The sequence below is a fragment of the Taudactylus pleione genome, unplaced genomic scaffold, assembly GCF_031769625.1.
Source record: "Taudactylus pleione unplaced genomic scaffold, aTauple2 ptg000169l, whole genome shotgun sequence".
Lineage (NCBI taxonomy): Eukaryota > Metazoa > Chordata > Amphibia > Anura > Myobatrachidae > Taudactylus > Taudactylus pleione.
The window spans coordinates 617,226-638,798 of record NW_028284571.1 but is presented as its reverse complement, the minus strand read 5'-3'; the positions used below and the strand labels follow the sequence as shown (position 1 = coordinate 638,798).

General features: G+C 45.1%; 1 protein-coding gene across 1 annotated transcript in view; it reads left to right on the top strand.

The window, feature by feature from the left end:
- Window positions 1–21,573, top strand: part of NFXL1 (nuclear transcription factor, X-box binding like 1) — a 140,872-nt gene that overhangs the window by 15,610 nt on the left and 103,689 nt on the right. The window contains exons 2-9 of the mRNA XM_088475275.1: window positions 2,052–2,285; window positions 2,717–2,884; window positions 3,613–3,722; window positions 8,968–9,101; window positions 11,352–11,530; window positions 11,929–12,090; window positions 17,817–17,917; window positions 18,826–18,940. Coding sequence (XP_088331401.1) covers window positions 2,054–2,285; window positions 2,717–2,884; window positions 3,613–3,722; window positions 8,968–9,101; window positions 11,352–11,530; window positions 11,929–12,090; window positions 17,817–17,917; window positions 18,826–18,940 — 1,201 coding nt within the window. The 5' untranslated portion in view covers window positions 2,052–2,053. The remainder of the gene's footprint in view (window positions 1–2,051; window positions 2,286–2,716; window positions 2,885–3,612; window positions 3,723–8,967; window positions 9,102–11,351; window positions 11,531–11,928; window positions 12,091–17,816; window positions 17,918–18,825; window positions 18,941–21,573) is intronic.

Below are 21,573 nucleotides of genomic sequence, written 5' to 3'. Positions count from 1 at the left end.
GATCCCCTCACAGATCTGGCTCAATGGAGAGAATTAGAGCAGGAACAATTGCCACTCATTCGTTCACCAGCGCTAGCCCGCAGCAATATCCAAGCGATGGCCACCGAGGGGTAGGAGACGGGAGGAGGGCGGTTTGGAGGGCTCGAGCAGAGATTGGACAAGGAGACTCTGCCTGCTGGTGATTGGTTGGGGAGACCTCACTTTGTGTCCTGTAGGTCCCGCGGCATCTTCCTAGTCTCCTCCGACCTGGCTATCAGTGACATCAGAGACACCTGACCAGCCGGGCTGACCTCTGTGCTGCCGGATCGGAGCTGAGCTCCGATCGCAGCAGCAGCGCATGGGGGAGGAGGCAGAGCCGTGGAATGCCCCTAGCCATTCCAGATGCACTAGGCATTTGCTTAGAATGCCTATGCCTAGGGCCGGCTCTGCCTGAATCTCTAGGCAGACACGGGAGTTTCCCAAAAAAGGGCAGTCTAGCTTGAGCAAAACTACTCATCCCGGGTTTAAAGCTAGAATCCACTGTCCCAGTCATCCTGACGTGTCCGCCCACGGATCAGCGCAGGAATTCTCGGTATGGGAACCTCCAAGTGATAGATTGTAATCAATCTTCTGTAATTAATCACCAGCCCAAGCTCATTATTGTATGTCATATCCTTGCAATACTGAGATCTCAGGAGACGGTATCACCACAAACATCAGTCTTGGTTTCAAGATTCCCTCTGGCTATATTTGCGTGTCGTAAAAATAATATAAAGCACAGTGTTCTTACTTTGCAACATATGAAAATATTCACATTATATCTCACTACAGCAGTCATTGTTAGTATACATTACATTATTATCTGTACACGGAGTGTTAGGGGGGTAAGGATACACAGTACACTATATGGTGTGAAACCATCTGCATGTTTATACATTTCAAGGTTCTACAACTCAAAGCTCAACAGAAATCAGTCTCTGTAAGATTATACATTTAAAGCTATGAATACTTAAAGGCACACACCATCTTGTGACAAGATGGAGTCTTATGTGGATAGCTTAATAACAGATTTATAAACCTTATAGAAGATATTAGTTAGAATCTGATTGGTTGCTGTGGGCAACATCTCCACTTCTAAAAATCCGCACTTTAGTAAATATACCCACCAAAAGTAGTTCCCTTTGCCTTTATGTATGAACTATATGATTGTTAGAGTAATTACAAGGCAATACAATAAAATTTAAGTTTAATGTCCTAGATGATTCATAAGCTTTAGATAGTATATATTTCAGTGCTTGTATTAGGCACGAAAAGAAGTCAAATGCTTTAGTTGTGGTAGGTACCGGATCCTGTGTTAAGTACTTTGCTGTCTGACAATCATTGGCAGTAACAAATGGCATATCCTGTTTACTTATTCGTTCATTACCTACTTTGGTTGTCAACAGGCTGTGTTCCCAAACACTGTCCTCAAGGCTCCCCAACAGTTTAGGTTTTAGAGATCTCCTTGGTTGAGCACAGGTAGTTAAATCAAATTGAGTTACTACTAAGTCACCTGTGCTCAACCATAGATATCTCTAAAGCTGGATACACCCTGGAGCGATGTCGGGCTTATATGCCATTTCGTAAGGACATATCGCCTACATCACTCAGTGTGTACACTTGTTTGCGCTCCTCCGGTTGCCAGGTTTAATGTGCTGCACATCAACCCTAGCAATATTGCTAGCGGCCAGTGCATTGTTAATGAATGACATAACTGTGATCGTTACATTTTCATTAAAGTCGTCCAGTGTTGGACGCACAATCACGGTTTACGGGCATTCTGAATGAATGCCTGTCGCTCCAGTGTGTGCCTAGCTTTAAACCTGAACTGTTGGGGAGCCTTGTTTGGGAACCTATGTTTTAAGTGGTTCTTACTTTGCCTACACTTAGTCCTTGGCAAGCATATATATGTGTGGAACTTCTCAATGTCAAGTGTACATTGTTGGAGCTCTACACTGTGAAACTTTGTTTATAGAAGTACATATATAATGTAATGTCTTATGTATTCAGCTGCTTAATTGTGTCATCGGCAGCAATGGATGCACCTTGGCGAGTTGGAGGTAGAGGACGTGCAAGAGGTCGTGGTAATTCTGTCAATGGTGGACCATCTCCTGCTCCAGGACCTGCACCAGGACTCGACAGAAGTTCTGCCTTCTCAAGAGGCGATGGAAATGGTGGTCCTTGGCTCGGTGCTGGAAGAGGAAATGTATCCTATGCATCTGCCAGCAAGTCTGTTAATCCAGTGAACCGGAAAAGTGAGCCTAATGGTAAGTAGTATCACTTATCGTTACGCACTCCAGGTTGCCATTTTATGGGCTGACCCAATATTTATGAAATATTTTAGTTGACCAAAAACCAATAGAATCACTGAGGGTTGAGGTTATTTGATAGGGCTACATTCTCATGAGTATTGGCTCAAGCTGGAAAATGGCTTCCTCCACCTCACAGAAGTGACCTCTGCATTTTAAACCAATGACATGAATGGAATATTACGTTTCTCCATCTGTCTGGTCTGTAGGGCATTCATGCATCTGCACTGAAAGTATAAATGACATCAACTCTAACATTGTTTTCATGTACCACCAGCTGTAATTTAAAGCCTGCTTTGTACATAGTGCAGTATACTTATGGTCATTGACTGACTAATTTATGATACTGCTGTTCCATGTGCTGTAATCTATATTTATTTTCTTTTAAGTGGAGACCTCTACAAAGAAGTTTGAAGAAATCCAGAAAGCAAACCAGGCAGTGATAAGGAAATTTGTGGATGATAATGACAGCTCCTCGGAAGATGACGATGACGGGGATGAAGGCAAACAGAGAGAAATATTAGCTTTAACCTTTACCACTTACACTGATCAAACAGGTAATTCATTTTCTAAATGGAAAAATGTAGCTTTTATTTTGTCCTAATGATATACTTGCACGGTGTATTTATAACCGTATTAATTCAGGTTTATAGCCGGTAACTGTTGATTTAGTACTTTATAATATATTTTAACATAAGGTTAAAAAAGGGGCAGAGTGGATGGGCTAAGTGGTTCTTATCGGCCGTCAAATTCTATTTATGTTACTGCTTAAATTGTTTGGTTTGTTTTTTCCCCACTAAAAATAAAGCTTAAATGTATAGTTGAAAGTTATCCGGTCACTAGTGGAGGCCATTTTGTAAGCTGAACCAGTATGCAGCCTATTAAATTGCTAGAAACTGGTGACATCTCCGGGTCACTATCTGGCTAATATTCATGACACTTTGTTTCATTGTGGAATAATTACTTTAGTTGTAAACCACAATTTATCTCTACGTATGTGTGTGACAAATATTGTTGTGTTTTTTTTTTTTTTTTTTTTTTAATTATTATTATTACATAGAATTGTTTTTAAAATTTTTCTGATTCCACATCGATAACCCATTACCGTCTAAGCTCTGTTGGGCATGTGTTTATGCAATGTAGGTAAAGTTATCCCATGCAGCGGGGTGGTGGAGTAGGCATATTACAGTACCTATGTAGTTGCTGGTGTTTTATACCATTCTAAATCAGTCTGTGGGGTTTTTCTGTTGATTTAAATATTTTGTTATTCTTATGTGTATTACAGATGGTGATGGCAGTGAATTGACACGCACCAAACAGTATGTGAATGAGGCTTTTCAGTCTGGGGCAGTGACTTGCTTGATATGCATTGCTTCAGTGAAGAGAAACCAAGCTGTAAGTATCATACCATGATTGGTTCTCCTATAACAGATGGCACAAAATATATACGTTAGGCAAATGGAAATGTATCATTGGCTGCAATATTTCATGCAACAGTTTAGGCAGATCCCCTTGGTCACATTGCAGGATAGATACTTACTCATGATGCATCTCTGCTCATTTTAATGGACAATTAAATTGTCAGGTTTTTTTTTAATTTGAACAGACTGAGAAATTGACAAAATAAATCTGTGAATGTAGCCCATACAAATGCTTGTCGTCCATGCCTGTCAGTCATCTGTGACACCTTATGCTGCCCATCCACTAGGCGATTATACCTAGCGATGGAGCGATAACGACGGTCGTTATCGTTCCATCATTTGGTAATCTCCCGCAAATCGGGCAGTAAAAGGTTAAAAACGACCAGAGATGCGCGCGCCCGCTGGTCGTTTTTAACATCAATCATCACCCGAACATGATGGTCAACCTGACGACCACCTTCAGGTTGCCATGTTCGGGGATGATTGATCTGCGTCTGAACGTTCAGTGTATGCACTTTATCCCGCGGGAGACGACGACGGCGTCGTAATCGTGCCGTCGTCCCCTGCATCGTTAAGTGGATGGGCAGCATTAGTGTTCACAGGTTACAATCGTCTCTTATAGACAGCTAAGGGAGGCAGGGGTCCCGACCGTTTCTCCGTCACCTTGCGACCACCATCACCACAGATTTTTCCGTTATTCCCCATTGAGGATCATGGAATTCTTATTGTATGCAGTTTGTGTTTAAGCTCACCACACAGTTTTTATGTAATTAAGTCTGAGAATTGTGACGTTCATTCCAACACCTTCATCTGTGGTCCTGTAAGAAGCTCAGTGTTGATTAGCAGTTGTGTTTTTTTTAATGGTGAAATATCAAATTTATTTTAACTTCAATTTCCTCACTGACTCTGCACATTAGCTTGTGCAATGTGTTGATCTTTATTTGGCTGAATCTAGCAAACAGAGAACAGGGGTGTCTGCACTAAGGGCCTTATTCAGCTACGGACCGAATTGCAAAGCTGCTTGCAAGCAGCTTTGCAATTCCGTCTGCAGATATAGTAATTTCGTCTGCAGATATAGTAATGCGCAGGAGGCATCACGCCTCCTGCTGCATTACTTATCCGAGCTGCGTTGTCCAATGCAGCATCGGATACTCTGCGGAACATCTGCCGGCTAAGGTGAACCACGGGGTCACGCAGCTGGTCGCCGCAGATGAGCAGAAGAAGTCAGGAAATCTCTGTCAGCCGACGGAGATCCTGGCTTCTTTCCTCCCGCCCCGCAATGGGGACAACACGGCTCCGTTTCGGGAAACTGAGGCCATTGCCGCCCCCTCCCTGCCCGCAAACAGCAGCAGACTGTCAGTCACTGGTAGTCTGCTGCCGCCAGTCTATTTGTGGGAAGAAGAAAGACTCGTGTGTGGTGCACACTTATTACAGAGAAGAAAGAAATCCATAAAACATAACTTTTATCAAGTCAAGCTAAAATGCGTGTGCCTTACATATACGATATTAGCCATAGATAGGGCCTGGAGGATTACCCAAATTGTGGTGTGTGTGTTTGTGTGTGTATATGTATGTATGTATATGTATGTATTCCACATGATGACGGTGTGGAGGCGGTATGTAAGGCTCTTGTACTGATTAAGGAACATGTCGTGATGCCCCCAGTAGAATTTTTATTGGTACTACTTAGATGTGTTCTTGAATATAATTACTTCCAATATAAAGATGGTTTCTTTATGCAGTCATCAGGGACAGCAATGGGGTTGAATGTGGCCTCGATGTATGCAAATATTTATATGCAGTTTTTTGAGCAGACATACATCCTCCCCAAGTATGGTAATAAGATCTTATATTTTAAGCGGTTTATTGATGACCTGTTTATAATTTGGTCTGGAGACTATGAGGGTGTTGTCACTATGATGAGAGAACTTAACAACTTACCTACCCCCATTAAGTTTACGTTCACGGCACACAATGACCATGTCGATTTTTGGGATCTGACTGTGTTCAGGTTGGGCACCATAATTGCCACAACATTGTTTCGGAAACCGACGGATCGTAATACATTATTGTTGGCATCAAGTTTTCACCCGGAACATTTAAAATCTAGTCTTCCCATTTCGCAGTTATTGAGGGTGTTGCTGAACAACAGTGAAGCGGAAGTGGCTGAAGTCCAGCTGCATGAAATGGAACTACGGTTCTTACAACGAGGGTACTCACATAAAATTGTCAAATCCTGTTTGGCTAAAGCAAAGAAAAAATTTCGACAGCTGTCAGACAAACATACCAATTGTGAGAAATTGAAGAATCGTATCATCTTCTCTAGTTTGTACGACACACACACCACCAGTGCACAGAAGGCAATTCACAAACATTGGCCAATTATAAGAACTGACACCACGTTGCCATTTAAGGATAAGACTCCCCTGTTATTACGAAAGGGTGCAAGTCTCAAACAATTATTGATGAGGCCTACCTTATGGAATGAGCCTTCCAACACGAAGGATATGCACACAGGCTGTTTTCGTTGCATTAGTTTCATCACGTGTCGCAGTATGATTACTGGAAATTCATTTAAGCATCCACATACTGGCAGGACGATAAAAATTAAACACAGACTCACATGCACCAGTGAGTTTATTTATATGCTTATGTGTCCTTGTTCCTCGGTCTATATTGGTCTTACAACAAGATCCTTCCGTGAACGGATGGCTAACCATAGAAGCTCAGTGCGACAAGCATTAACTATGGGAACCACCAACAAACCGGTGGCAAAACATTTTTTGGCACAAGGACATGCACTGGCCAGTTTACGGTGTATGGTCATTGATTGGCAGCCTCCGCTAACAAGAGGCGGTGACAGGGAATTGGTACTTAAACGGCGTGAAGCGAAATGGATATATGAACTGGACACAGTAGCACCTCGTGGCCTGAATGAACAAATCTTATTTAATGTGTTTCTATAATCTTTTTTAGGGATTGCTGATATATAACACATTTTTACATTTTTGTCTGTATATGACTATGTATGTGTTCTTATATTTTGCTTATCTATAGGGAGCGCCATATCGATTGTGAGTCCTTATTACATGAACAAATAGAGGGGTATTACTATGGCCAATTTTATAATGATGACAGAGAATTGATGTTCCACACTGCGCATCGCGTTATGTTGCCTAGCAACTTATTGTTGTGGTTTAGCTTGCATTGATGTACGTGTATAGGTGCTGTTTAGTACAGCCCTATTCCATGTAACTTTGTTGTATGATGTCACAATAGTCTGCTGCCATATTATTGGTTCTCCAACATGAGGCTTGGAGTTGGTTTGTGCTAGGGGGCGTGGCCACGCAGGCGTGCGTGTCAGCGCAGCGTGTGCAGTCTCGCAGTGATCGATTGGCCTTCCACCTGGTAAGCATTATGTGTGTTATATATGTTGTCTTTTGTGGTGATTGTTGTTACACTTTCCTTATGGCTTGAATAACATTGTGTTATGGATGCACCTTGACAAAGGTCTCATATGAGGACCGAAACGTCGGACTTTACAGCTATATGACACTGGTGGTATGTGAATAAACTGGACTTTATTTTGCTAAGTTATGGTGAGTGCCCTCGCTACTTCATTTCTCTACATATGTATGGACCCTGGATGCTCCATGTGGTTACATTGAGGTGCACCCCTTTGGGTTGACATTGGCTGCAGTGAGTACAGGCTGTACTGGACTATATATATAATATTCACAAGATTAAAAATAATAATAGAGGTCTGTATGGTAATAACAACATAGCAGTTTTCCAGCATTAATAAGCTAACAAATCCTGTTCTTTAGCATTTTTGTCCTGGAATTAGGACCTAGGCAAACATATATTTGTAGGTAAGTGTGTAAAATTATTTTCTAATTGAGGTAAATATAAATATGGGAGCTCTAAATGGAAGACTTCAATATATAATTTATCACATATTCAGACAGCTACACATTCATGGATATATGTAATTCCCTTATTTTATTCCACAATTCTTCTCTGAAAAGGTCATTGTCATTCCTGTACAATGTGATGTCCTATATTTCTCATTAGCACCTTAGTCTACTACCTAGTACGGTAGTAATCATACAGGTGCACCCAATGTGTTATCTGGAGGAAAGCGTTTATCACCCCTTTACATCAATTGTTACTCCTAAAACTATAGATACGTGTACCCTAATAAGATTGCAGAAATAGTATCAGGAGAGGGGGATTATACCCTTTTTTTTTTCAACATAAATTGCTCATATAAATTCAAATGCAGTATGTTATCACAGGGAAAGATTGTATCACAGTGGTTGTTCTTGTAAGCATAAATACATGTACCAAAATGTGATTGCATGCAGAGTATCATCAGGAGAAATAATAATCACAGTGCATTGTAAATGATCTGCATGTTATGTTGCACATATGCCATAATAGTAATTTTACAATAATACTTCCTTGTTTATATGAGCATAATCATCATCCGGGAATTACGACGCTGATGTATGGCCTACATTATTCCCTATGGTTTCAGTTGCTGTCTTCTATAACCTGGTTTGTTAGCCTGCAACATTTCACTTGATTGCACTTAATTTCAGTGTCAGCGATTGTTTTTTTTTATTCCTGTTTCATGTCTCTGACAACAGTCATATATATGCTGAAAGACTGGAATGTGCTGTTGCTGCTATCAATGTTTTCTTAATAAATATTAAGAACTGGGTTACATATTTGCACACTATTCATGTTATCTGACCCACCGCCTGCTCAGAAAATAAAACAAAACAAAATAAATGTAAATTAAAGAGCGGGGCTGTAGGGCACCAAACAAAAACTGGTCAGCTGGGGGCGGGCCATAGGGGAGAGGGAGCCTGGGCTGAAACGTTTAACTGTTTGGTGCCTGGCTCCAGCTCACCACCTATATCCATGGTTCAGCCTGTGTCCCCCATGGATTTGAAGAAAAGGTTTTTACAGGTTAGGACAAAAATCCCCATTTTTTTTTCTCTGCTTCATGTCTCGGACTACAGTCATATGCTGGAAGACTAATATGTGAATAATGTAAGGACTGCCAATTACTGCTGCTTTAAATGTAATCTATAAAAAATATTAAGTTCATTATTTGCACACACTATACATTTTCTAGCCCTTCTGTACTGGAGCAGGGTGTCCATGTGAGAGCAATAGCTACTTTCTAATGATCAATGTCTCCCTTGTAGGTCTGGAGCTGCTGCACCTGTTACTGCATATTTCACATGCCTTGCATCCAGAAGTGGGCCAAGGACAGCGTATTCCTCCTGTCTTCTCCGCTCACAGATGATGACTTTGAAAAGAAAGATTATCCTTGGCCCTGGTATGTGATAACACAAAAGTTATGCCCACACTGTACTTTTTCCTCGCTGGACTATGGAGACATCTGTGCTTGTTCTGTATTTGCTGTATTGCATTTGCTCTTAATGTTTTTAGATTTAAAATAACTTGAATATTTAAATGATAGTGGTCATATCGTCTGTGTTAATAAAGTAACGATTTTTACACCACACAACATGGTATTGCATTGTCTTGTCTGACTTGTGCTAACTTACCTGGATTGTCCCAAGCACACATAGGGCTGTATCATCCTCTGCCTTTGCATGTGGCAATAGGGCACGCCACGGGCAACATATAAACTCTTATCCTCACTTATTGTATTTAGATGCATTAATCACAGTAATTGATTGTTCTCTGCTGGTGAATATCTGTAGGTAAGAACATGACAACGCCTAATCATTATGTTTAGAACATCAGGCTGTGCAATGTTTACAGATGTGTCCTCATACATCTAGCGTCCTTGCGTGTTAAACAGCCCTTCTAGTTGCGTCATGCCGTGGCGTGACTCTGTAGTGCAGAGCGTCTTTTCCTGCGACTTTTTAAATTCAAATGCGTCTTATTCGCACAATGAGTAAGTCGTACAAGCGGCTTCTGCTGATTAAAATGATATTCAGCATGCCTGTGTTCTGTGTGCGGGTGCATCTGCATTGTCAGTATGCCTGTGTTCTGTGTGCGGGTGCATCTGCAGTGTCAGTATGCCTGTGTTCTGTGTGCGGGTGCATCTGCAGTGTCAGTATGCCTGTGTTCTGTGTGCGGGTGCATCTGCAGTGTCAGTATGCCTGTGTTCTGTGTGCGGGTGCATCTGCAGTGTCAGTATGCCTGTGTTCTGTGTGCGGGTGCATCTGCATTGTCAGTATGCCTGTGTTCTGTGTGCGGGTGCATCTGCAGTGTCAGCATGCCTGTGTTCTGTGTGCGGGTGCATCTGCATGAGGAACGTTACATTACAGTGTCGGCATGTAGATACACCGGCAGTTGCACACAGAATCTAGGCATGCCGCATATCATTTTAATCAGCAGAAGCAGCTTGTGCGTCCTATTCGCATCAAGGTAAAATGTTGCACAATAAAAACTCGACACTACCAAGTCACACGGAGCTCCCGCGTTGTGTAGCATGACTTGTAGCGCACAGAGGATAGATGTATGTGGACACATCTGTAGTTAAGATTTATTCACATATTTTCTCTGAAGCATACTGACTGCAGTGCAGCTAAGCCACACTGGTCAGAAACTACAGTGGACGTTGCAGTCATTAATCCCTTTGCCTGTAGTCCTCTACTGTTCACACTGTGATTCCTACAGCCTTGCTGGTGCGGCGGATTATAATGCACAGTAGTGTGCTCTGACTTAGCGATTAGTACTCTTGATACTTGCTGCAGTGCTTAGTGCTCTGTGTATGTCAGCGTGGCCAACTTCCCTAATTGAACAGCGCACATAGGGCTAGCTGGAGTCAGGTGAGCAAACAGTCTCACAACTAAGATTTCTCTTTCTTCCATGGGAGACTCTGGAACCAAGGGGTATAGGTGGAGCAGGAGGAGCCTAGGCACCAATGGAGCTGGGCACGTGTTTTTTTTTTGTTTGTTTTTTTCAGTTGCTCTTAAACTACTGCTTACTCCAGAAGCTCAATTTCCCTGCTCCCACTGTTTCCCTGCAGAACAGCTGCGATTCCCCTCTGATGGGAGAGGCCACCGCAGGAGATGGCAGTGGGAACCCGGTTTTCTCCACCTACCCACTGGACCACCAGGGACAGATGTAACAGGACACAGTTGAAAGCGGCAAGTCCCTGGGGGTCTGCCATGGAGTGAAGGAGTTATTTCCTGTTTCTCTTAACCACCCCACCCGTTTGGTGTGCTCCCATCACAGGGCAGCTCCCTATAGGTCCCTGCACTCTCCATGTCAGGCAGCCATTTTAAGTAACTATACAGCACAGCAACTGGCTCAGTAGGGTAGTGCAGGGGGTGGGGTATAGGGGACGAGGAGCCTGTGCTGCTGCTTCAAACATTAACTACTTGGTGCCCAGGCTCCTCCAGCTCCACCTATACCCCATGGACTCAGAAAAAAAGGATTTTACAGTTAAGAACAAAAACCCAAAAGTTATGGTTTCCAAAGCCTGTATACTTAGGAGACCGTATATGATTTCCGTTATTCTCTCATCTTAGTTATAGACAGTCTGAACTATCCTATTTCCCAGATGTGACGTCAGAACTCCGTGTAATGTGTGGCTTCTGTCTTTCAGCCCAAAGTGTCGATATGAATATAAGCGATCAGAGACTCCTGCTAGGTATTACTGTTATTGTGGAAAAGTGGAAGATCCATCTCTGGACCCGTGGCTTGTACCTCATTCTTGTGGACAAGTTTGTGAAAGAGAATTTAAGCCCTCTTGCGGTCACAAATGTTTGCTTTTGTGCCATCCAGGTAATGTATGTAACGTGACTATATGCCAATGTCACTCACTGCAAAGCGTGCTTCACTACATGTGCCGATATTGCAGCATAAAACAGCTTCTTGTCTGTAATAACTTATTTATTAGTGGGGATCCTAGGTCATAGTCCCATTGCATCCACTCAGTTTATGTTTCCAGAGGAATATTAACAAAATGCAGCTTCTGTACCTGTTCCCTGAATAACCTGCATTTGTTGCATATGGAAGTAGCATTATCTTAGACGAAAATGAAGGGGTTTTTGCAAATGCTGTGCTATAAATCTGTGCGTGCACAAATATAGTATTCAGTAGGACGTGTCTTCTCCAGAAATAATGTTTTATAAGTTGATCCTCTCACCACTAAATGATCCTCTCTCTCGCTTTCTGCTTAGGCCCATGCCCACCATGCCCAAAGATGGTGACCACCACTTGTTTTTGTAAGAAGGCAAAGTCTGTTCCCCGCCGATGCAGCACCAAAGACTGGTCATGCCAGCAGCCGTGCGGGAGAATACTTTTGTGTGGACAACACAAGTGTACAAACCCGTGTCATAAAGGTAGATTTAATGCATTAGATAAGACATTGCCATCATGTTTATAAATGAATGGGGTTTTTTTTGCAAGCCGTGTTGTATGTTCCATATGTATCCAGCTGTTATGAGCCTCTGGATTATGTGCATATGTACTATTTTATGTAGTTTTTATGGACCCTGTATGTTTTTTGTGAATTTGCACCATTAAATACTGAAAAATTCCTTTTTGGGCTGACTAATATTGGATACATATTGAGGGAACCTTTCAACAAAAGAAACCTTGATGTGCTTCATCTGTACTTATTGGATGTGGGTACATGTGGTTACCTATTGGAAAAGATACCTTTTATATACTTCACCCCACTCTGATTTAAGTGAGTAGGCTACGTCCACCCCCCCCCCCCCCCCCCCCTATTGCTATACATTGAAAGATAGACGCTGTGTTTTGGGAGAATCCTAAAAGATACCTTTAGAATCCTAAAAGATACCTTTACAGGATTTCCACCTCACTAACTATATGTGAGTGTGGTACGTCATTATATTATAAAGATTCACCCCTTGCAAGATCTTCTATATGTGAAAGATATACATGAACTTTCTTTTGAAACATTTCTACACATTTTTTTTTTTTTTTATCCCTTCTCTTGTTTTTCATATAAACGTGTGGTTTGAAGAAGATATGCTTTGAGAAAGTGACAAGCCATAAGGATTTGTTTTAGTGTAATATAAATATGTCTTATATATAAACGCTCTGAAAATATTACTTTAATATTTTCAAGTTGTTTATACTACTTTCTTGCATGTGGGCAAGACAAGGTAAAGTTTTTGGAGCTGCTATTACTTAGTTTTTGCGCCCCACGTGTTCCAAACAATTTTCTTTTATTAGTCAGTACTGACGTCTATGCTGTCGCTCCTCCACCCCGCCGGACCAGGACGCCGGTACTGATCCGGGGATGCTGGTGGATGTCTGGGGTTACAGTTAGCAGTGACCCCGGATTACCCAGACTGTGGCCGGATTCAAGGGGGCAGGTAAGCGGCGGGGTCCCGCGGAGGGTACCCTCCGATTACACAGTCCTAAATACCCAGGCAGGGGGCTCCCTGGGGACTGGCTGCACCTGGAGCCAGGTATTAACCTGCGCTTACACTAGACCACCAGGGACAGCGGGCTGCGGCTGAGCGGCAAAGCTCCGGCATCCCAGGGGTTATTGCATGCAAGGGGAGCGCGCCTTCCCTGTCTCACAGCCAGCGCCTCCCCCGCTGCACAGTGCCTCTCCATAGCGGTCTGGCGGGCTGTGTCAGCACTCCTCCCCTGGGCCTGCCTACTCTCTGCTCCTCGGCCATTTTCAAGAGAAGTGTGCAGACGCTGCTGGACGCTGATTACAGGTGTCATCGCGGTCCGGGTCCCCCCCCCGCATACCTCTCCTGCGATTAAGGTCAGAGTTTGCAGCACTGTTTCCTACCAGGCTCTGTGTCTGTGTAGTTGATCATAGTGCTGGTAGTGCAGGGATTTATTTCTGCATTGTATGTGACTTACTGCTAGCTCTGCTGCCTGTACTTTCACTTCTAACTGTCAGCCATTTTACTATTCCAGTTCTTCCTCTGCTAAAGCCCTTGTGGTGCGGTGGGTGTTCATTGCCTCACTGTAAGAGCATTTATCTGTGAGGGGAGTCACATACACTCCGTTACACTCATCATGTCTGAGAGTGAACGTGAATTTCCTCTTCAGCTAAAGTGTACCACATGCAATGTACCATTAGCGGAGGGTGATGGAAACACTGGGAGTTTATGTAGGGCATGTTATCTTATATCATGCCCGATTTCTGTCACTGCGCCTGTGCAGGAAACGCCCTGGGCTTGTTTTGCTAAGGCACTTACAACCCTTGTGGGCCAGCTAGGGACGCCCCCTGCGTTCTCCCAGATGGGGTTATCACAGTAGTCGGTTGTGTCGTCACCCATGCAGAGGTTCCCCAGGCAGTTGATGTTACCCCAGTGTCTCCTGCTTTCGCCTCCCCCCCCCCAGGTCTCTCAGGAGCCTGCGTGGGTGAATTCATTGTCCAATACGGTGCAACACCTGTCGGACGTTTTATAGGGGGAGTTAACTTTGCGGCTTCCTAAGCGGCCTGTAGTGTCTCAGACGGCTCAGTATGATAAGGATGTCATGTCGTCTGATGACGGTGAGATTTTTGACTTTTCAGACCAGGAGCCACTCCGTACTAAGGAGACGGAGTTTAGGTCTAAAGTCTATATACCTGGTCTTATATGGGCAGTCCGTGCGGCCTTGGTTATTGAGGATAACGATCCTAAATCCAAATATGACTTCTTTAAGGCTATTAAGGGAGATGACACTGTATTTCCTGTCTGGTCAGTTAGTGGATCATTTAGAGGAGGCATGGAAAAATCCGAGTAAGCCGTACCAGCCTCAAAAATGTTTGGCTTTTGCATACCCTTTTGCGGAAAATTATTTCTCCAAGTGGGGAAACTCCTCCGCAAGTAGATTCTCATGTAACACGCCTAGTGAGGATTGCTACATTGCCCATGCTCTTAATGTCCTCCTTAAAGGATGCTACGGATCGCAAGGTTGAAATAAGCCTAAAATCCATTTATTCTCTTGCTGGGGGGCGTCCAGACCGGCTATGGCCATGTGCTGGGTGGCCAGAGCCATGGAGCGTTGGGCTGATCGCTTATAGGCGTCTCTGGACACTGACTTTTCACCTGAGCAGGTGGAGTTAGTGGGTAATCTCAGAGACTCAGCCACGTACATTAATGTGGCAGCCTTGGATATCGGACTCCTCACTTCAAGAATCTCCTTGGAAGTGGCGGCTTGCCGTACAATATGGTTGCGCTCTTGGAAAGCGCACGCAGATTCCAAAAAGTGTTTGGAATGCTTGCCTTTTAATGGACAGGTCCTGTTTGGCACTCATCTGGACAAAATTGTGGCCACTCTGGCAGCAGCTAAGTCTGCGTGTCTGCCATCGGCTACAGTCCCATCAGGGTCTGGTACTTCGTCCTTTCGGCCCTATAGGGCCCAGGGTAAGTCCAAAGTGCAGGCCTTTCCGAGACAGCCCGGGGCCAAGAAGTCTGCCAAGCCAAAGAAACAGGCTTGGAGTACAAGACGCCCTGCTCCCAAGTCGGACGATAAGCCTTCTGCCTGATGGGACGGGCCTCCCTTTGCGTGATCCCACAGAGGAAGGCCGCCTGCTTCGGTTCGCCCAATGCTGGTACCTGACTACCAAGGACACTTGGGTACACGAGATGGTCTCTCGGTGGTATGCCCTCTCCTTCCAGCGCAGGCCCCCAGCAGGTTTTTCACCACAGGCCTTCCGTCAGATCAGAACAAAACCCTGGAACTACAGAAAGTGTTGCACTCTATGCTCCAGGCTGGAGTTATAAGCCTGTTCCATTCTCCCAGAGGGGCATGGGTTTCTATTCAAATCAACAAGTCCTTGAGGGTTCCTCGGTCCAGGTTATACTGGCGATGGAGCCTGGGGATTTCATGGTGTCGTTGGACATTCAGGACGCCTACCTGCATGTCCCCATTATCTTAACACACCAGCAATTCCTCAGGTTTGCAGTGTTCGACCAACATTTTCAATTCCAGGCACTGCCCTTTGGTCTGGCAACAGCGACTCGAGTCTTTACCAAAGTCATGGCGGTAATGGCAGCCCACCTGAGAACTGTCACATGGGAACTGTCAGTAGCCGGAGCCAATCACCAGCCGCTCTAAAGTCAGCACGGCCGCTGATTGGCTGACGGGACGTGCAAACCCCGTGCAGTCCCGTCAGCTGGCATTCGGGAGGGATCTGTATGTGTCGCTCTATACCATTTTGTTGTTGATCTATAATGTTCACCTACTATATTCCTATTTTCTTATCCGGGTATGACATTGTGTGTAATGTTAAAATGCAGATTCTCCTTGAGCCTTTAAGGCTTTTCATTTCATTGTTCACATATTTTTTTACATCCAGAAAATGGATATATCCTCCGTTTAATCAGTCTGTGTGTTTTAGACTTGATTTCATTATAACTGGGTTCATAGCTTATTACAATTAATTTAGTAGTTATGTGAGATTATCTATACTGTATAATAAGCAAGAAAGCGTGTCTGTCTGCGTGTTTTTGTCCTTACTGCACGGCCAGAGTTTTGAACCTAGCTCCACCAAATTTTGCATGGTGGTATAGTTTAACCAGGATTAGGTTTTTGCCTAGGTTTGAACCTCGTCAGGGCCACACATTCTCACACAATCCCTAAAAATGGGGACACTTACATTACACAGGTTTCGGGGCTGACTCCAGTCGAAATTGGCAGTCTGCCAAAAACCTGTGTGAGAGCTACAAATGTATCCTTTTAATCTCACAGGCTGAGCAAACTTTATGACTCATGCAAGTTCATATTAAATCCAGAGTTAAGTGGGTACACATTAGACAATATTTCGTCCGATCCAACAGATTGGTCCGATATATTCTCAAAATCACCTAATTTATACCCTCTGTTGGGCCATGCGTGCTCCCGTTTGGTTGTCAGTTGCATCGTCAGGTCGGCCTTATATGCAGCTCAATCTAACAATATGACTGACAACCCCATGCAGCGGGATGCGGGTGGTTCTCACGTATTGGGCAGTCGGGCATCGGATTATTTAATGCGTACCGGCCGCCCGATATGTCGGCCTGTCGACCATGCAATTGTCCATCGCATCGCTGGGTACACTTATCTTCTAATGTGTACCCAGCTTTAGTCCTTTTTAAAGTGACCATATATATTAGTCAGCCCTCTGTGTGTGCATGCAAGGGTGTAACTAGAACTTTGGGGGCCACATAGCAAGATCTTAAATGGGCCCTCCCCAGAGATGAAAAAAAACACATACATTTGCCCCCACACAGAGCCCATTCAGGTTATGCCACACAGTTGTACCCATTATACACATGCCATGCAGTAGTAGTGCCCATCATACATTATACCACAGAGTAATGTCCTTTACAGATTATGCCACAAAGTAGTAGTGCCCCATATAACACATTATTCCACACAATAGTAGTACCCTGTACATATTTTGCCACACAGTAATGCCCCTTATAACATTATGCCACACATTAAAGCCCCTTACACATTATGCCTCCCCCTGTTTGCCATCAGCAGCCTGCAGGTGTGGATTTGGGGTTGGGCTGCCAGCTAATTATAGCTGGCGCTTCAGCATGCAGCGTCTGACATGGATAGACAGCGCTGGCGCAGTTTGAATCTGGAGCGAGACCATTGGAGCTCGCGGACCAGAAGCCAATTGGGAGCCACCACTGCTAATTGGTTGCCAATCTGCGAGCTCTGACTGTTTCACAACAAGCGGCGCTGTCTTTCCATGGCTGCCTGCCAGTGCGCCAGCTGTATTCAGCCCCCTTGGTGGCCCTGACTGGACAGGCCCACCTTGTGTGCGTCACTGGCTGCAGGAGGAGCGGCGGGCCACAGCGGCAGCTCGGCACCATAGCAGCCGCACCCCTTGCACCCTTGGTAGTTACGCCACTGTTTGCATTCATGTTGGCAAGCAGTGGGGTCCTTTTTAGGATCAATGGAATGGGATTATAGTCGAGGACAATGTTAACAAATAAGGGCTGTAGGTGTACTTCAGGGTCCAGTCTTCAAATTGGGCAACAAAATGTCTTTTCGTGGGGATGGCATGTTACATTTGCTACAGGGGAGTAATGAAACTAGTGTGAAGTTGCAATCTGATGTAGCGTTTACGTCTAACAATCTCTTCTTTAAGGAGACTGTCAGCCATGCCCAAGAGTCAGCAAACAAAAATGCCTTTGTGGAAGACAAGTTGCAGAACAGCTGTGTGCGAGTCCAACCTGGCAGTGCCAACTTGTGAGTCCCCCTCTTTACATGTGATCCATGAACACTCCATAGAAGTATTTTTGGTATATTGTACAAAGGAAATTTTTTATTTTTTGATGTAAGCATGTTCTAATAATGTTACTCACAGTTCTTCTGCACTCATACCTTAGCACAGAGGTTCCCAAACTCTGCCATTAAAGTCCAGGTTTAAAGAATATCCATTCTTGTGTCCAGATGGTTAAATCAAATTAACTGAGGTACTAATTAAGTCACCTGTGCTCAAACATCGATATCCTTATAACCTGTACTGCAATGGTGGAGTTTGGGAAACTCTATCTTGGCAAAATCACATCATAAAATGATTCCAGTACATGTTATTGTTTTCAAAAGAAAATGCTGCAAAGTAAGAATGCTTTCAAAAATAAAAGTGTTAATAGATTATTTTTATCAATTAACAAAATGAAAGTGAATGAACAGAAGAGAAATCTAAATCAAAGCAATTTTTGATGTGACCATCCTTTGCCTTCAAACAGCATAAATTCTTTTAGGTACAATTGCACAAAGTCCGGGATTTTTTACGATTTATAGTCAAAAATGTGACTAACCAATCATACCAAATAGGTGATAATGATCATTGATTGGGATGGAACCAACGTGGGGTGGCCCAGTTGTATTGTGGTTGGATCTTGGATAGGTTTTAGGGGGCTTAGGGTCCCGGTCAGACTTCCTGTTGGTGTACGCTGGGCAGATCTTTGACCCGGGGAGCCTGTTCTGGGCTGGATTGATTTGGATGAAAACTTCACAGAGGGGTGGGGCAATGGGTCTAGGATGCCTAAGATTTAAACCCGGGCCACGCCGGATACTTCAGTTAAAATAAAATAAAATATATATAGATATATATATATATATATTCTAATGCATCTCTCTTTTTATTTCAGGTCTGTGGAAAACCTTTACCTTGTGGGAACCACACCTGTGAGCTGGTTTGCCATGCAGGAGCATGTGGGCAGTGTCCTCGTTCAGGCAATCGCTTGTGTCCATGTGGAAAATCAAGTACGGTTCTGAGAATGTATTTAATGCTTTTATTGATTTCAGAATTCATTTTGCATACTCCTTTGTCTTCAATAATAATCTCTTATACTGAAAGGATTGGCAGACTATGTAAGATTGAAGGAAAATACTTGAATTATCCGCTCCATGTCACAGTGTTCATGTCTTTGCAAGGGATAATTGGTAATTATTTATTGGTGTCCATATATATTGTACAATCTACAGATATATCTGCAGATGATGGTCATTCGTACACACTGAACGACCATCATCTGCATGCTGCAGCAGGTCGGGCCACACTGGGGGCGGGTAGGGGGCATGGCCTAATCGCGGAAGGCGTGGCCACGCCCCCTTCGGGAAAACAAAAACCCATTTACGACGCTGGGTAGGGGGGTGCTGTGTACCCCTCAGCCCGACGCACAGCCAAAGGTGGGTGCAATCAGCGTGATCGCTCCCCCCCTTTGTCATAGGAGACTGCTCGGGCTGCTGCTATAGCAACCTCGGACAGTCTCTTAGTGCGGCCCAGCACACAGCAGCGTGCAGGACCCAGGTAAGTAGTACCTGTTTGCGGCTCTCCCCCTCCTCTCGGCCCCCCTGTGTACGGGCGATTGGTTGATCACCTGTACACACTTGCCGATGGACAGATATGTCTGCAGACATATCTGTTCATTGGTTGTGCAGCACAGCCAATGCGATATGTCTGTGTACGACGTTGTTCACAGACATATCGTCTGTACACACTGGCTGACGGGGGCACTATATATTGGCCGATCAATTGATTGGCCAATATATTGGCCAGTGGGTCCCCAGCATAAGCCTCTGCTGTCTCTCAGCTGCCATGACTTCTGTCTATGTAGGCAGTATGGTGCTGTATATTATAAAGTAACCTAATTTTCATGACAATGGACATAGGACAAACACAGTAAAGGGAAAGTGATACAACATGTACAGCAGTAATTTGACCAGAAAATAATCACTTTGACCCCTGGAGGGGGACATGTGTTATGAACTCCACTGCTGTATGGGATTTTGTGCTATAGAGGAATTATATTTTCTACTTCAGGGTCCATAGGGTATCCACAGGATACCTTGGGGTATAGGTGTGACGTCAGTCATCGGGCACCATAGAGTTAAGCTTTCAGCCTCCCAGGATGCACTAGGGTCCCCCTCCTATACCCCGCCCCCGAGCCAAGGCACCTCAGTTTAGTTTGGTGCCCGGCCGGAGTCGGGTGCACCTGTTGGAGTGGGGGCTAAGAAGAGCCCCTGAAGCTTTTCTGCATGCAGCTGTGGCTGCACATCTGGATGTACAGCATGGACAGTCAGTCATGACGTCCATGCTGTCTTCCCTACACCCCAGCCGGTACCAGAACGCCGGTACCGATCCGGGGATGCTGGTGAGCATCTGGGCTCACAGCTAGCGGTGACCCCAGATGTTCCGGACCATGGCCGGAATCAAGGGGGACAGCAAGGTAAGCAGCGGGGTCCCGCGGTGGGTCCCCGCTGTTACATGGTCCAGAGTCCCCAGGCAGGGGGCTCCCTGGGGACTGGCTGCAGCGTGGAGCCAGGTATGTAACCTGCGCTTCCACTACCCCCCTGGGACAACGGACCACAGCAGAGCGGTAGCGCTGCGGCGTCCCGGGGGTTAAATGCATGCCAGGGGAGCGCGCCTTCCCTGTCTCACAGCCGGCGCCTCCCCCGCTGCACACAGCCCTCTCTGCACACTGCCGACTGGCCCTGTGGCAGCGCTCCTCCCCCAGGCCAGCCTCCTCTCTACTCCTCGGCGGCCATCTTCCTGAATGCATGGTGAACGCTGCTGGAAGCCTGGACGGAGGCATTGTGGTCCGGGTCCCCCCGCATACCTCTCCTCCGCTTGTGGTCAGGTCTGTGTATGCAGCGCTGTGTCCTACCAGACTCTGTGTCTGCGTAGTTGAGTGATCAGCGCTGGTTAGTGCAGGAATTGATTTTCTTTGCATTGTATGTGACTGTGCTAGCGCTGCTGCCTGTATCTTCTATTCTGACTGTCCGCTTTATTACTGTCCCTGTTCTTTCTGCTAAGCCCTTGCGGTGCGGTGCTGCAGGGTGGTCTCTCGCCTCTTTTTAAAATACAATTGGTGAGAGGGGTCACATACTTGGTACCATCATGTCTGAAAGTGATTTTCCCCTCCGGCTACAGTGTACTACGTGTAAGGTACCTTTAGCGGAGGGGGAGGGTAGCGGAGGGCCGCTGCCGGCAGCGTTTGTCAATGGCACGGCCTATTACGGTTACAGCACCGGTACAGGAGCCGCCCTGGGCTTGTTTCTCTCAGGCGCTTACAACCTTAGTGGGCCAGTTAGCTCCGCAGCCCGCGTTTACGCAGATGGGTTTGTCCCAGCAGTCAGTGGTGTCGTCACCCATGCAGGGTTTCCCAAGACAATTGGTGGTACCCCGCAGTCTCCCTATTTCCCCTCTCCCGGTTTCTCAGGAGCCGGCGTGGGTTAACTCCCTGACGAGCTCTGTACAGCACTTGTCGGATGTGTTGCAGGGAGAGGCTGAGATGCGGCCACATAAACGGCCGGTGGCGTCTCTGTCGGCTCCTTATGAGGATGACGAAGGGATGTCTGATGATGGGGAGATTCTGGATCCTTACGATCAGGAA